Consider the following 16,500-nt stretch of genomic DNA (forward strand, 5'->3'; position numbering starts at 1 on the left):
GGGTATTGGAGTCCGGAAGTGTTCCGGGGGTACCAGGCTATGGCCAGCATGACTGAAAGGTGTTTCGGGAGCCCCGTGAAGTGTTGGAGGGCCTCATGGGCCAAAGGGGAAGGGGCAAACCAGCCCACTAAGGGGTGGTGCGCCCCCACACCCTTTCCCATGTTACTTGGGGAGGTGGGGCGCCTCCACCTGGCTTGGGAGGCAAGCCTCCACCTGCTTGGCTTGGGGGGCAAGTCTCCCTAGGATTTTCCCTAGGGAGGTCCAATCTGCTTGGCCGCCGCCCCCTAGGGGAAACCCTAGGGCGCCTCCCCCTCTCCCCTTGCCCCTATATATAGTGGAGGGGTGGGAGGGCAGCCGCACCTCTTCCCTGGCACAGCCCTCCCTCCTCATACACCTCCTCCTCCTCCTCCGTAGTGCTTAGCGAAGCTCTGCCGGAGAACCACGAGCTCCATTACCACCACGCCGTCGTGCTGCTGGAGTTCTCCCTCAACTTCTCCTCTCCCCTTGCCGGATCAAGAAGGAGGAGACGTCCCCGGGCTGTACGTGTGTTGAACGCGGAGGCGCCGTCCGTTCGGCGCTAGATCAGATCTTCCGCGATTTGAATCGCTGCGAGTACGACTCCATCAACCGCGTTCTTGTAACGCTTCCGCTTAGCGATCTTCAAGGGTATGAAGATGCACTCCCTCTCTCTCGTTGCTAGCATCTCCTAGATTGATCTTGGTGACACGTAGGAAAATTTTGAATTATTGCTACGTTCCCTAACAGAAGCCTGTATTTACAAGAACGTGAGTGGGAGCACTACAACATTTCAGATAAGTATATGTGAATGACATATTGTTGATCGGAAATAATGTAGAATTATTCTGCAAAGCATAAAGGAGTGTTTGAAAGGAGTTTCTCAAAGAAAGACCTCGGTGAAGCTGCTTACATATTGAGCATCAAGATCTATAGAGATAGATCAAAACACTTGATAAGTTTTTCAATGAGTACGTACCTTGACAAGTTTTTGAAGTAGTTCAAAATGAACAGTCAAAGAAAGAGTTCTTGCCTGTATTACAAGGTGTGAAATTGAGTAAGACTCGAAGCCCGACCACGACAGAAGATAGAAAGAGAATGAAAGTCATTCCCTATCCCTTGGCCATAGGTTCTATAAAGTATGACATGTTGTGTGCCAGATCTATTGTATACCCTACACTGATTTTTGCAAGGGAGTACAATAGTGATCTAGGAGTAGATCACTGGACAGCGGTCAAAATTATCCTTAGTGGAATAAGGATATGTTTCTCGATTATGGAGGTGACAAAAAAAGGTTCATCGTAAAGGGTTACGTCGATGCAATTTTTTATACTGATCCAGATGACTATAAGTCTCAATCTGGATACATATTGAAAGTGGGAGCAATTAGCTAGAGTAGCTCCGTGCAGAGCATTGTTGACATAGAAATTTGCAAAATACATACGGATCTGAATGTGGCAGACCCGTTGACTAAACTTCTCTCACAAGCAAAACATGATCACACCTTAGTACTCTTTGGGTGTTAATCACATAGCGATGTGAACTAGATTATTGACTCTAGTAAACCCTTTGGGTGTTGGTCACATGACGATGTGAACTATAGGTGTTAATCACATGGTGATGTGAACTCGTTTATTGACTCTAGTGCAAGTGGGAGACTGAAGGAAATATGCCCTAGAGGCAATAATAAAGTTATTATTTATTTCCTTATATCATGATAAATGTTTATTATTCATGCTAGAATTGTATTAACCGGAAACATGATACATGTGTGAATACATAGACAAACAGAGTGTCACTAGTATGCCTCTACTTGACTAGCTCGTTGATCAAAGATGGTTATGTTTCCTAGCCATGGACAAAGAGTTTTCATTTGATTAACGGGATCACATCATTAGGATAATGATGTGATTGACTTGACCCATTCCGTTAGCTTAGCACTTGATCGTTTAGTATGTTGCTATTGCTTTCTTCATGACTTATACATGTTCCTATGACTATAAGATTATGCAACTCCCGTTTACCGGAGGAACACTTTGTGTGCTACCAAACGTCACAACGTAACTGGGTGATTATAAAGGTGCTCTACAGGTGTCTCCGAAGGTACTTGTTGGGTTGGCGTATTTCGAGATTAGGATTTGTCACTCCGATTGTGGGAGAGGTATCTCTGGGCCCACTCGGTAATGCACATTACTATAAGCCTTGCAAGCATTGCAACTAATGAGTTAGTTGCGGGATGATGTATTACGGAACGACTAAAGAGACTTGCCGGTAACGAGATTGAACTAGGTATTGAGATACCTACGATCGAATCTCGGGCAAGTAACATACCGATGACAAAGGGAACAACGTATGTTGTTATGCGGTCTGACCGATAAAGATCTTCGTAGAATATGTAGGAGCCAATATGGGCATCCAGGTCCCGCTATTGGTTATTGACAAGAGAGGTGTCTCGGTCATGTCTACATAGTTCTCGAACCCGTAGGGTCCGCACGCTTAACGCTCGTTGACGATATAGTACTATGAGTTATGTATGTTGGTGACCGAATGTTGTTCGGAGTTTTGGATGAGATCACGGATATGACGAGGAACTCCGGAATGGTCCAGAAGTAAAGATTGATATGTGGATAGTAGTGTTTGATCTCCGGAAAGGTTCCGGAATCCATCGGAAGGGGTTCCGGATGTTTCCCGAAATGTTTGGGCACGAGAACACTTTATCTGGGCCAAAGGGGAAAGCCCACGAGGTTTTTGGAAAGCGCAAAAGGAAGTTTTGCGGAGTCCAGGGGCCAGACGCCAGGGTCCCTGGCGTCTGGGTCCAGACGCCGGGAACCCTGGCGTCTGGCCCTGGAGTCCGAGAAGGACTCTTGCCTTTCGGGTGAAACCGAATTTGTGTAGGCTTTTACTCCAAGTTTCGACCCCAAGGCTCAACATATAAATAGAGGGGTAGGGCTAGCACCCAAGACACATCAAGAAACACCAAGCCGTGTGCCGGCAACCCCGTCCCCTCTAGTTTATCCTCCGTCATAGTTTTCGTAGTACTTAGGCGAAGCCCTGCGGAGATTGTTCTTCACCAACACCGTCACCACGCCGTCGTGCTGCCGGAACTCATCTACTACTTCGCCCCTCTTGCTGGATCGAGAAGGCGAGGACGTCATCGAGCTGAACGTGTGTAGAACTCGGAGGTGCCGTGCTTTCGGTACTTGGATCGGTCGGATCATGAAGACGTACGTTTACATCAACCGTGTTGATATAACGCTTCCGCTTATGGTCTACGAGGGTACGTAGACAACACTCTCCCCTCTCGTTGCTATGCATCACCATGATCTTGCGTGTGCGTAGGAAATTTTTGAAATTACTACGTTCCCCAACAACTACCATGTTTAAACATATTGTTGTTATTGTTTCTTTAATTGTGTATGTTTGCTTTTTATTGGTCCTATTGTGAGGTAGGAATTCAAAAATTGTGTTAGCAGTAGCTAATGTTAAATTATTATTTTATAATAATGTTGCAGCAAGGCGCGATTAGGATTTGATTTTATTTATACTAACCTCTCTGACGAAGTTCTGTTGAGTTTTGTGTGCGTGAAGTTGCTAAAATCCGGGAAGACAGTGATGTGAGAGGATGCTGGAGAGCAAGAGCTCAAACTTGGGGATGGCCAAGGCATCCCAGAAATCATTTGAAGAGGTCTCAATTTTCCAAGCTTGGGGATGTCCCGGTGTCGAAGTTAAATCATGTAGATCTTGGGTAGGGGGTCCCGAGCTGGTGATCTTAGTTGCATGATAACATGATGAACAAGGGACACAATAGGTAAAACCCTATGTCCTGCTCTTATTATATTGATTGTGTTGGAGTACAAGGTACATGATGACCTTCCAAGCAATAGTGTTTTATTGCAAGATTAAGTTATCACTGAACAAAGAGAAATTCTCATTGTGAAGGATGAGATCAAATCAGAAGCATTGTTTTCTTGGTTTAGAAGACGGAATTGAATTGGTCTAATTTAGATCTACCTCGAGATTGTATGTGAATGTATGATTATCTACCCTACAAGCTAAAACCCCTCGGCTTATATAGGGACCGAGGATATCTAGGGCTTACATAAAGTCGGTTACATCTAAGAATAAACACGCCGACGATTCAAATGTGTCTTGGAGTATGCGCCAAGTCTTTGGAGGATTCCATCTTGAGCACGCCGAAAGGCGTGGTAGTCTTGGCTCATTTGTTGATGATCCAGGGTCCTCAGCCCGGTCCACCATGATGGGGCCGACATGGTTAGTACCCCTAGTCCAGGACGCTGTCACCCGGTGCCTCCCATCTTCCACAAGAAATAGCAGTTTGTCTCATATTGACCTATGTTTTCATTTGTTCACATGACACGCGTAAACTTTTGGAGCATTGTTTTTCTTTTTATTGTCAATAGAAGTACACAATGCTGGTTAGGGGATGATTCTTAATGGTCCTTGTTGAATATTTATAGAATGCTCTATGAAGTTCACTTTTATCTTTTGAGTGTGGCTGAGATTGTTGCTCTTGGACTTCACTTATACTTGCAATATGCTTTTAAATCATATGTTTTTCTATTGATATTTCATTTGTATATTTTTTTTACTTTTCATTTGTTATTCATTGGCTTCTTATTTGGTTCTTTTGTCTTCTAAAGAAAAGTCCAAATTTATTTTATTCGGTTTTCTTTCGGTTTTTCCTTGACTTTAGAAAATGACAAAAATATTTTCTTGGTTCTTATTTTGTTTGTTTTCCAAAGCAACAAAATATGTATTGATTTTATTTGCCTTTGGTTTTTTCTTTGGTTCTTCTTCTGGTTTTCTTTGCTCTCTTTTGCTTTTCTTTATAAGACAAAAAAATCCAAAATATTTTTGTTTATTGTTCTTTGGTTTTCTTAGATTTCATGCTTCTTTATTACTTCTGTTTGCTTTCTACATGTTTCCCCTTTTTAAAATCCTTTCTATGTGTTTTCTTATAAAAACTAGGAAAAGAGAATTCTTTTGCTCTTCTTTGTTTGTTTTTATGAATGCAACAATTGTCTATGTCTTGTGAGAGTACTATCATATTGGATCTAACACTCTTTAATCTTACTTATAACTATCGGAACAACTTATAATGCAATTACTCTTATGCTTCACTTACATCTTTAGAGTAAAACCTATGACTAAATTTAATACCATGTACTTCAAATTATATGTGTTGAGAAGTAAACATGCATCCCTCTTTAATTTGTAAAAAAAAGTAAAAACTATGATAGTTCAGATCTTTAATCATATAGGGAGTTATATAATGATTACAGAAAGCATTAAATGCAAACATTAAGTTAAGCCTATCATATTGTGGTAGTAAGTATCTTCCAATGAAGGACAAATGATTGGCATGGCACATGTTTACACATATTTGATAAATTCCAATTCAGCATTGGTGGCATTCAAATTTGTAGGTTATCATCATGTTTATGTTTTTCTCAACAATTTTACTAATAAAGTATGTATAATTGTGGTTTTTATGCTCATTCAGTAGTCACTCCCAGTCTTGTGCTAACAATTTTGATTGGACCTGGAAGACACCATGGAGGGAAGAAATGTCCGAAAGGAGGCGGACAAGTGTCGCTCCAGTCCCGAGAGGGAGACCAACGAGGCCTGCCTAATGTTGCCTGCATGTCAAGGGTGCTCCAGCTGCCCACCGACACCTTCAACAAGGAAACAACACCCATGGATGTTGTCATGGGCATCAAGTAGGACTTTCGTCCGGATGTTCCCTGCCTATGCAAGAGACATCGTCCCAGACACACCTCCACCGTCAGATCTAGATTCACCCTAACCATAATTAGCCGGCCTTGACGCCGATGCCCTAATTTTGTTGCCTTTGGCACCGAGGCAAACTCTGTGATCACCCTAACCATAATTAGTTGCCTTTGGTGCCGAGGCAACCGTAGAATCATTGATTCACTCATCAAAAACTGACATACAATTCATTGATCTATTGATCAACAACTGACAATTATGTTAATGTCTTGACCACATCGTTAACGTTTGTCAGCCGCATCTCTTACCCACGTGCCACGTCAGTTTGGGTGTCTTTGCTCGATCATTAACCATGGGCCGGTGTTTTTTATTTGGTGCTTTGTGTGATTTTAGCCATAATTGTGGTGGTTTTATGCTAGTTACTCTACATAATATGACCTTGCCATTTTTCTGAAGTATGGACATGAATGATACGATGTTCCTACTTGAGGGTGATAAATATGCAAGAAATCTAAATTCATTCTTCGCCTCTTTAAAACAGTCTGGTATGAAAATTAATTTTCTATAAGGCAGAGTATTTTGCTTTAGGTTTTCATACATTTCATATGCTAACAAGGGGTGTTCTCCTAGAAATATATGGCATTCCCATTGACAAAGTGACTAGATTATTCTACTGCTTGGTAAGATGATACCCACTAGGGCAGGCTGATAATTTAACTCTTCGTTGAGCAGTTGTTGGCCTTCCAAAGTCAGGCTGACCTTTAGGCTCAAGTTATCAACAGTATCTATGGATATATAAGAGTACACAATCTGAGAATAACTAGATTTTCTTTCCGTGTATGGCTAGGACATCAAAACAGATCTCCATTATTTGTCCTGTATTCAGAGAAGAGTGGAAATGCTAGCCAATATAGCTAATTTCACTTTCAAATGGGAATGGGGAGGCAGTGGGGGGGTACAGAGGATACATGAGAAGGTGGCATTTGAGGAGAATATATACAGTACATGAGGGATTTAGAAGCAAGCATGCTTCCCTCCTACAGGAAGCATGATAACTTCTTGACACTGTTTCACACACCAGGATCGTCATCATCAGAAGATTACGCGGTGGCAGCTGCAGCTTCCTCTGCCACCTGGGACGCCTGCTGCAGAGTGCAGATCAGGTTGCGATCCCCGTACACGTTGTCCACACGACCTGGCAAGAGCATAAGAGAGATTATCAGTTTGTATGTCAAAGAATAAATTGTAAGCAATGTGTGAAGGCTTTGGAACTATCAGTACATGTTGTTGGCCAGAACTTGGCACCCCGAAGCCACGCCGCGGGGAACGCAGCATACTCCCTAGAGTATGGCTTAGTCCATGCATCGCCCATCAGGAGTTGGGGTGGGTGAGGAGCGCCCTGCGTAATAAAACGGGAAGAACGAGTCAACTTTTCAGTTCATGTGCATTGAGTTGCATGCACCAGACAGTTCAGCCAAAAGCTCAAACTGTTGGGAAAATGTTTTAGTTATTTATGGAGACCATTCGGAGTAGATTACCTTCAGGACATTGTTGTGCGCATCTGCTTTGCCATTTTCTACCTCTGCAATTTCCTCTCTGATGGAGATAAGGGCATCACAGAACCTGTCTAGTTCAGCCTGCAAGACAAACGATGTGGCAGTAAGCTAATGCAAAAACCAACGGTTGGTGCAACGACAAGCACTAGGTTGAATTAGACATGCTTACCTTGCTTTCACTTTCAGTGGGTTCAATCATAAGTGTGCCTGGAACGGGCCATGACATGGTTGGTCCATGGAATCCGTAGTCCATCAAGCGCTTCGCCACATCCTCAGGCTCAATACCAGCAGTTGCCTGTCAAAAATTCCAAGATCCAGTCAGTGAATTAATATGGATAAAGCACAAGGCACCAGTGCTCAAATGATTCGGACAAGTACCTTGAACCCTCTTAAATCAATGATGAATTCATGGGCAACAGTTCCATTGACTCCACGGAAAAGAACTGGGTAGTGTTTCTGCAGATTTTGTTACAAGTTAGAAAAGTAGTTCAACCATAAATATTTATTTTAGTAAAGGTCATGTAATGTGTGACCGAATGAGTAACATCAATTACCTCCAGACGCTTTGCCATGTAGTTCGCGTTCAGGATAGCAATCTTTGAAGCTTCAGTGAGTCCCTGAGAGCCCATCATGGCTATGTAGGTGTACGAAATTGGAAGAATCAAAGCAGATCCCCATGGAGCAGCAGAAATGGAACCAAGAGGGTTGGTTTTCTCAGGGAGAGGGAAGCCACCAGTGGGGATCTAATGAATTGCCAAATTAGTCTGATAATGTAGCTGCATTTTCTTTTAAATGAAACGAGAAAAGTCAAGCAAAAGAAATTAAGATTCATTCTTTTGGTTATTAGTACTCAACATTAAAGCCATGGTTCGAGTAGTTAACACATCATCACCAAACACTTTCTTAGTAATTTAATCATGCAAAATGAAAAATACAAAGAGACGACACGCCACCAAATATAAAGCTCATCTGTTCTTTATATTTTATTAGGAGTGAGATCTGAATAATATGATTTTATTTGCAGTGATAACATAAAAAATCAGGATACCTACCACTGGATGAGATGGCAAAAATGGCGCCAAGTGCTTCTTAACACCAATAGGACCCATGCCAGGACCACCTCCACCATGTGGAATGCAAAATGTCTTGTGAAGGTTAAGATGGCAAACATCTGCTCCAATAAAACCAGGGCTTGTCAACCCAACCTGTAAAAACAAGAAAAATGTAGGTTAAAGAGAATTATTTCTCTCTGTAGGATACATAGTAGTATGAAATATCTGAAATTACCAGATCACAATTTCTCAATTAGGTTCAGATTTTCAGTTAAAAAAGTTTAGGTTCAGGTGAACTCAAAGACATATTTTCTTACAGAAAACATAGCTTAGCATCCATAAACTGGATAAGTACAAATAATCACTTTTTTAACATAACAAATAACAAGTAGATAAAAGAAACTAATAGAATATGTAGTTCGCAATTGTTTCAGAATAAACTTCATTATATTGACAAGATATATATACAATCTCTGGACCAGCATACATCATATATTAGTATATAACACTTGAAGGGGGCAGTTGCATAAGGATCAAGTAGACAAATTGGCATAACAAAGTGCAGTGAACTAACCTGAGCGTTCATGTTAGCTCCATCCATATAGACCTGACCGCCGTTCTCATGAATAATCCTGCATATCTCATCAATGCCTTCTTCGTAGACTCCATGGGTTGAAGGATAGGTAACCTGAAGAATAAGGTAATCACACAACATTCTGTTATTCTTGGCACAAAATGATACAAAAAATTCTTCAAACTTTCCTCAGTGAACTCAACATTTTCCATGCTTCCAAGTAAGTTACTCTTAATCACTTGCTTAAAAGAAGAGTTACTCTATTCAATAACCATATGTAGCTTCAAAATATAATGATATAAAATAATGTATTTCGACATATTCTTCCATTATATGTCAATTAATTCAAATAGCTTTCCACAAAAAGGTTCTATGAAGCAGTTGTCTGATTTCTATTTTAACATACGCTAACCCAATTTCCATGCAATTTGTGTGACTGGATACTATAACATGCTTCCATCAAATTAATTATTCTACACCACTAAAATCTGAACGCATGAAAGGAGGCAGTATAGATTTTTCTCTTTTTTGTCTAATTAATGCGGTAATTTCTAGCCCTGGATAGTAAATATTTTAATTATATAATAGATTAGAAGCTGCAAGAAAATAAGACAGTGAAAGTATCCTAATTGCTACATCACACTTAATATAGTAGTGATAGCTATAGTATAGATTCAGAATGATAGCTCAAAATTTAGTAATGAACAACTGAGCTGAAAGAGTAACACTGAGGTTGCAACTTGTGATAAACTCTCATATTGACAGAGCATAGAAACAGTACCATCAGAGCAGACAGGTTGTCCTTGTTTGCTTCAGCAGCTTTCCTCAACTCCTCAATGTTAATGTTACCTTTGGCATCAGTTCCGACGGCAACAATCTTCATTCCACACATAGCAGCACTTGCAGGGTTTGTACCGTGCGCAGAGACAGGAATGATGCAGACATTTCGGTGGTGGTCTCCTCTTGCCTGCATTTTTTGCACATGGCTCGTAAACAAAGAGTGCTAAACAAAGCAACAGAATTGGCACAGCGTGTTTATCATGACATACCTTGTGGTAGGCACGAATAACCATCAGTCCAGCATACTCTCCTGAAGCACCAGCATTCGGTTGCAAAGAGAACGAATCAAAACCAGTGATGGTGTTCAACAGATCGCCCAGGTTGTCAAACATTTCCTTCATAATAAAACAAGCCAATTCAGAACATTGGTATATTTTTATTTTTGTCATTAGAAACTAAATAAATGCTAAATGGTCCATACATGATAGCCAGCAGCTTGATCAATAGGGGCAAATGGGTGCATGTTGGCGAACTTGGGATCGGTGACAGGCATCATCTCGACGGTAGCATTTAGTTTCATGGTGCAAGAACCAAGAGGGATCATACTGTGGCACAGTGAGAGATCCTTGGATTGCAACTTATGCAGGTAACGGAGGAGCTCGTGCTCAGTGTGGTACCTGCAAGGCCACAACATATATTCAGTTTGTTCCAATCATTCTGACAAATTAGTGGAGTACGTGCTCTGTGCACAAATGCTTTTGTTTGGAAATAAATAAATAAGATTACTGACGCAAAAGATGCAAAATTTTGACTATAAACGTACATGCTAAAGATTGGGTGAGTCAAGTAGGGGCTGTCGCGCACAAGGCTAGGAGGAATTGAGCTTGAGACCTCAGGCGCGATGGATTCAGCTGTTAAGTCCACCTGAAAGCGTTGTTGCCAGAACATCATTTAAAATTGCGACATAATTTGACATGAAGCACGCGGATTATGCACTGGTGGAGTGACTACTTACTGGCTTGCCACCAGAGAAAACCTTGAACAGCTTGTCAACATCCTCCAAGGTGGTGGTCTCATCAAAGGCAACAGTGATCTACAATATCACAACCCGAAATTAATGCTCGAAACTCAGAATTATTTCGGTTGGAGTGGACGTGGAACACAGCAGAAATTAGCTGAAAACAAACCGTGTTTGCGTCGACAACGCGAAGGTTCATCTCGTTTTTGCGGGCCTCCTCGGCAATCGCATTAGCATCGGCGCAAGTGATCTTGACCGTGTCGAAGTAGGGCAGCTCCTGCACCGTCACTGTCCCGAGCTTCTTCAAACCATGGGCGAAAGTACCAGCCAGGCCATGGACACGGTCGGCGATCGCCTTCAGGCCAGCAGGCCCATGGTAGACAGCATACATCGCTGCCATGTTGGCGAGCAACGCCTATAAAGTGACAAAGTATCTAATGAATCACTAATTTATGACAATATATGCTCGGCCACTAACCCAACCATCCGTATCAGGTAGCACGAACTCTTAAATAAAAATTGTGATGTCACTATCAGGCAATTTGGTGGGTGGGTGGAGCGCGCGCGTACCTGCGCGGTGCAGATGTTGCTGGTGGCCTTGTCTCGCCGGATGTGCTGCTCCCTGGTCTGCATCGCCATGCGGAGCGCCGGCTTGCCGCTGGAGTCGACGCTCACTCCGATGATGCGGCCGGGCATCAGCCGCTTGTACTCCTGGGAGGTGGCGAGGAACGCAGCGTGCGGGCCGCCGTACCCCATGGGCACGCCGAACCGTTGCGCGGAGCCCACGGCGATATCGGCGCCAATCTCGCCCGGCGGGCGCAGCGTGGTGAGCGCGAGCAGGTCAGTGGCCATGACCACCTTGACGCCGTGCGCGTGCGCGTCCTTGACGAACTCGGCGTAGTCCAGCACCTCCCCCTCGGTGCCGGGGTACTGCACGAGCACGCCGCAGACGTCGCCGCTGCTGTAGTCGAAGTCCTTGGCGGCCGAGACGACGACGTTGATGTCGAAGCCGGTAGCACGCGTCTGGCAGATGTCGATGGTCTGCGGGTGGCAGTTGGACGCGATGAGGAAGGTCTTCTTCTTGGACTTGACGATTCCGAGGCACATGGCCATGGCCTCGGCGGCGGCGGTGGCCTCGTCGAGCAGCGAGGCGTTGGACATGGGCAGGCCGGTGAGGTCGGCGACCATGGTCTGGTAGTTGAGCAGCGACTCGAGGCGGCCCTGCGCGATCTCCGCCTGGTAGGGCGTGTACTGCGTGTACCACGCGGGGTTCTCCATGAGGTTGCGCAGTATGACGGCCGGGATGTGGGTGTTGTAGTAGCCCATCCCGATGAAGGACTTGTAGGTCTTGTTCATGGAGGCGAGGTGCGCCATGTGGTCGAGCATCTGCGACTCGGTGAAGCCGGCGTCGAACTTGCCGGTGAACTGCATCGGCGGCGCGCGGATTGCGGCCGGGACGGTTGCGTCGATGAGCGCGTCGAGGGTGTTGAAGCCGCACTCGGACGCCATGACGGCCTGCTCGGCGGGGGTGGCGGAGTTGTGCCTCCGCGGGAAGGTGTCGCTGGGCTGCAGCGCCGACACGGAGACGGGGCGGCCGGGCGTGTACTGGTGGGCCGGGCGCGCGCGGGGGCGCGACCCGGCCGCCGGCTTGGGCGCCAGGGTGGAGACGCCGCGGGACGGCGCCGGGGACGTGGCGGAGGAGGAGGCCGCGAGGAGGCGGCGCAGCAGCGCGCGGCTGGCGAGGCGGCGTGCGCGCTCCATTGGACTGGCGGCGGCGGGGATGGATGGGGTGGGAGGTGGGTGGCCTCCGTTCCTGGCGAGAAGAGCGGGTGTGGCTTGGTTAGGGACTGTGATTTGGTTTGGTTGGCCAATATATATCGGCGCGTTCGGTTCGGCTACTCCTCCTCAGCTGTCCCCTCAGCTGGGGTGGGGTGGGAGTGAGGTGGAGAGCACGGCACGAGAGGGAGGTCTCAGAGTGACGTGGGCGCTGACAGTGGTGATCGGCAACGGGAGGCGGGGAGGAGGATGGCGTTTGGATGGACGAGGGGCCGAGCCGCGGCCGGTATAAGAGGCCCAGCCACAGAAACGGGCAAGCGGAGTGGGAACGGGCGCCGGGGGGGAGGTATCGTCGGGAGGAAGACGATGGATGGATGGGTCCAGACGACGAGACGACGCGCGTCCCAACTCCGGCGCTGCAATGCTGCCTGGACCTTATCGCTTTCCTCCGCCCCAATCTCCCCTCCCGCCGCAGAAATTTCTGTGGAGGTCGCTGCCCGCCGGGCCGTATTTTTGCGGCGTCCGTTGCACCCGGTGGCATGGCGTGGTGCCGAGGGGGGAGCCGCCAAACGGGTGCGGCGCTGGCGAGCGCGACGCCACGGCCGACGGGATGCATGTTGGATCCGGTCCAGGGAGTGGTAACACGTGGGGATGGCGTGAGTTGCCAGGCCTATGCGCACACTCGTCGGGGGTAGGAAGGTCGAACTGGGTTGGGGCGTCAGTGACCGGCGTGGGTTTGGTATGCGATGGACGCCTGCGAGTGGAGCAGACCCGGACGATGGTTGGGATCACCTACCGTGAAAGAATCTCTGGGTACCCGTGAGGGTGGGAGGCCGGATGTCGTTGTTCCACCAACCTCCGTCCGCTCTATTTTTTTAGAAAGCTTTTCATCTTTCATTGAAGTTCTTTTTAGTTATCTGATTAAAGTATTTGATTGGCAGGGCTGGCTACAAATAATTATTGTCGATATCATTTTAGTTAATGGACTCTTATTAAGTACTCCCTGGTTATTTTTAGTCTGCATGTAAGTTCTGTCGAAAGTCAAAGTATCTCTACCTTGACCAAATATATAGAAAAAAGTATCATCATTCACAGTGCCAATCAATAAATCAATATGTTAGATTCGTTATGAAATGTACTTTCATGGTATATATATTTGGCATTGTAGATGTTAATATTGTTTAATACAAATTTGGTCTAACTTTGTAATGTTTGACTTGACACAAATATGGTATGCGGAGTAAAAAAGACCGGAGGAGTACTAAGTAATTTATGTTAGTTGCTACCCGCAGAAGTCAGAAACACAAATCTCGCGCACTACCGATGAGGCCGAGGTTGTCCAACCTTTGTCGGTCAGAATTGAAGATAGAGGATCGAGACGCACGCACTGGCGGAGCACCGACGGGACCAAGGAGGGTCCGCCACCCCTTCCATGAGAAATTTGCAAGGATAAGCTCCTCCTAGGCATAAACTCCCTACTAATCATTCGGCCTCTCTAATCTCCCCAACTCTTTTGGCCTCCCCTTGTATTTGGTTCATGCTCTGCCACTGGACGCACGACCATGTTGTCTACAACGCCGGACATTGCCACTGAGACAGATCTGCAGACGAAAAAACTAGAGCGGTACAACCAGATCATATGACACACCATCCTCCACATGCCTCCTGACGATATGAAGAAGCACCACCGGAACGAGGGCGAGACGGGAAGACCTTATTCACGCCAGCAACGACGCCATCATCTTGCCACCATCGATCGGAGACAAAGCCTAACTTTATTCCTAACCCTATCACCACCCACAACCAGATCGAAACTCTGTGGTCCCTACCCCCTCCTGTCGTTGGAGCGACGGGCCGAGGGAGACGGGACTCGCAGTCTCGCTAGGGAAGAAGATAGATCACTCAGCGCCTTACTTCATAGTAAGTTGATACTCATTTAGTAAAGTTTACTTCATAGTTGGTATTGTTTGCCGGGTAAGTTATGTTTTGTTGTGTTTACCTTGTTGTATGTAAGCATCTGGTGATCAAAGGGAGTGGAAGAGCTTTGCTTGTGTGTTAGTCTAGTAAATTTATGGATGTGCCTGAGTTGTGTTTTCGGCACCAGCCGACCCTTGGGATTTAGGGTTAGGGTTTGGGGAAGCTTTTGGTTCTACATCTCCTCCAAATAGGATGATTTCCTATTTAGGTGATGTCGTTTGTAATTTCACAAGGGGGTAGGCTTAAGTGGTGTGTTTATGCACTTCATGTGTTAGTAAATCATCTTTAGCATATTCCTTCCCTTATTCAACAAGCTTGGGGATTAGAGCATATGCCTTTTCCTTCCACGGGACACGGCTCAGAGTTACCTTTTGGCTACCCCTATTTCCATCGTTCGTTGATGTCGGTCTAGTTATGTACTCCTCCAAAGATATAATACAAACTTTGTATTTTGATGGAATGGAATGAAATATCTATTTTTGTTGTTTTGATGAAATGGAATGAATTTTTATTTATGTTGTTTTGACTAATTATTATTTTAAACTAAAAATAACAATGGTGGGCATGAACAATGTAGCATGCCACTCGTAAGCAAGTGGGCTTGCCCTGAGACGAGCACGCTTAGCCTAATCATCATGGGTAGGACATACTAGTGACGACAATCACTCGTCACTCATAGCTAGTTATTAAGTTATCAATGACGAGCAGCCAGGTCATCGCAGATGCCCGTTTTGAACCTGTTACAGGGGAGGCTTTATGCGGAAGTAGGTAGGCCTTTTCAAACATTCTTAACTAAGTCCACAAAGCCATCCGGCTGTAACCATCCCAATTCAATGAAAGGACCATGATTTCTCCTGGAGGGGGGGGGGGGGTGAATAGTGGCTTTAAAAACTTTTACGTATTTGGCTTTATCCTAATGCGTAAATTAACTAGGCGGATATTTTTCAAATACAAATCCTAAATATGCTAGACTCAATTAAGTGCGGCAACAACTTAAAGCTAAACACAATGAGAACAATGAGGATACTAGCAAGCACAATTAAGTTGCACAAACTTGCACCAGGTATATCACAAGATATGGAAAATTAAGGATACACATAAGCTCAAGTAAACACTACAAGTTTACACAAGTTATATCACAAGATATAGAAATAAATGATGTAAGTTAGCAGTCACACTAAGCACAAGATATAACAATAGTAGCAAGTATGAATTGCGAGAAGTAAAGAAGAAATGAGACTACATATATGTTTATGAAGTTTAAGTATCCATCGATTCTCGAGTTTTGATTGGAGGGATGGATGTTACCACGAAGGCACACCAACACCGCAAAGGCTCACTCTATTCTCCTTGAGACCGAAGGCAATTCCCAACCACTTTGGTTAGCTTCTTACTCCACTCCGTAGGTGAAGGAAATATGCCCTAGAGGCAATAATAAAGTTATTATTTATTTCCTTATTCTCATGATAAATGTTTATTATTCAAGCTAGAATTGTATTAACCGGAAACATAATACATATGTGAATACATAGACAAACATAGTGTCACTAGTATGCCTCTACTTGACTAGCTCGTTGATCAAAGATGATTATGTTTCCTAGCCATAGACATGAGTTGTCATTTGATTAACGGGATCACATCATTAGGAGAATGATGTGATTGACTTGACCCATTCCGTTAGCTTAGCACACAATCGTTTAGTATTCTGCTATTGCTTTCTTCATGACTTATACATGTTCCTATGACTATGAGATTATGCAACTCCCGTTTACTGGAGGAACACTTTGTGTGCTACCAAACGTCACAATGTAACTGGGTGATTATAAAGGTGCTCTACAGGTGTCTCCAAAGGTACTTGTTGGGTTGGCGTATTTCGAGATTAGGATTTGTCACTCCGATTTGTCGGAGAGGTATCTCTGGGCCCACTCGGTAATGCACATCATTATAAGCCTTGCAAGCATTGCAACTAATGAGTTAGTTGCGGGATGATGTATTACAGAA

General features: G+C 44.8%; 1 protein-coding gene across 1 annotated transcript; it reads right to left on the reverse strand.

Moving 5' to 3' along the window:
* Positions 1-6,577: 6,577 nt before the first annotated feature.
* LOC123078832 (glycine dehydrogenase (decarboxylating) 1, mitochondrial) lies at positions 6,578-12,585 on the reverse strand. The gene is made up of 15 exons (XM_044501460.1): positions 11,317-12,585; positions 10,916-11,161; positions 10,744-10,821; positions 10,552-10,652; positions 10,210-10,405; positions 9,998-10,123; positions 9,730-9,915; positions 8,949-9,062; positions 8,375-8,527; positions 7,877-8,065; positions 7,701-7,778; positions 7,492-7,617; positions 7,305-7,403; positions 7,048-7,165; positions 6,578-6,961 (listed from the first exon to the last, which is right to left on the reverse strand). The coding sequence occupies exons 1-15, from the start codon at positions 12,505-12,507 to the stop codon at positions 6,867-6,869; spliced, it is 3,096 nt and encodes a 1,031-aa protein (XP_044357395.1). The 5' UTR covers positions 12,508-12,585; the 3' UTR covers positions 6,578-6,866.
* Between the last annotated feature and the right edge of the window lie 3,915 nt (positions 12,586-16,500).

Source organism: Triticum aestivum, chromosome 3D (assembly GCF_018294505.1).
Source record: "Triticum aestivum cultivar Chinese Spring chromosome 3D, IWGSC CS RefSeq v2.1, whole genome shotgun sequence".
NCBI classification, from domain to species: Eukaryota; Viridiplantae; Streptophyta; class Magnoliopsida; order Poales; family Poaceae; genus Triticum; species Triticum aestivum.

What these genes read in the sequence shown, in the direction of transcription:
- LOC123078832 (XM_044501460.1), bottom strand. Translation starts at nt 12,507, where the DNA reads ATGGAGCGCGCACGCCGCCTCGCCAGCCGCGCGCTGCTGCGCCGCCTC. An exon ending in GCAACATCTGCACCGCGCAG is followed by an intron (nt 11,162 to 11,316) that starts GTACGCGCGCGC and finishes GTCACTTTATAG; the next exon opens with GCGTTGCTCGCCAACATGGC. An exon ending in GCGTTGTCGACGCAAACACG is followed by an intron (nt 10,822 to 10,915) that starts GTTTGTTTTCAG and finishes GTGATATTGTAG; the next exon opens with ATCACTGTTGCCTTTGATGA.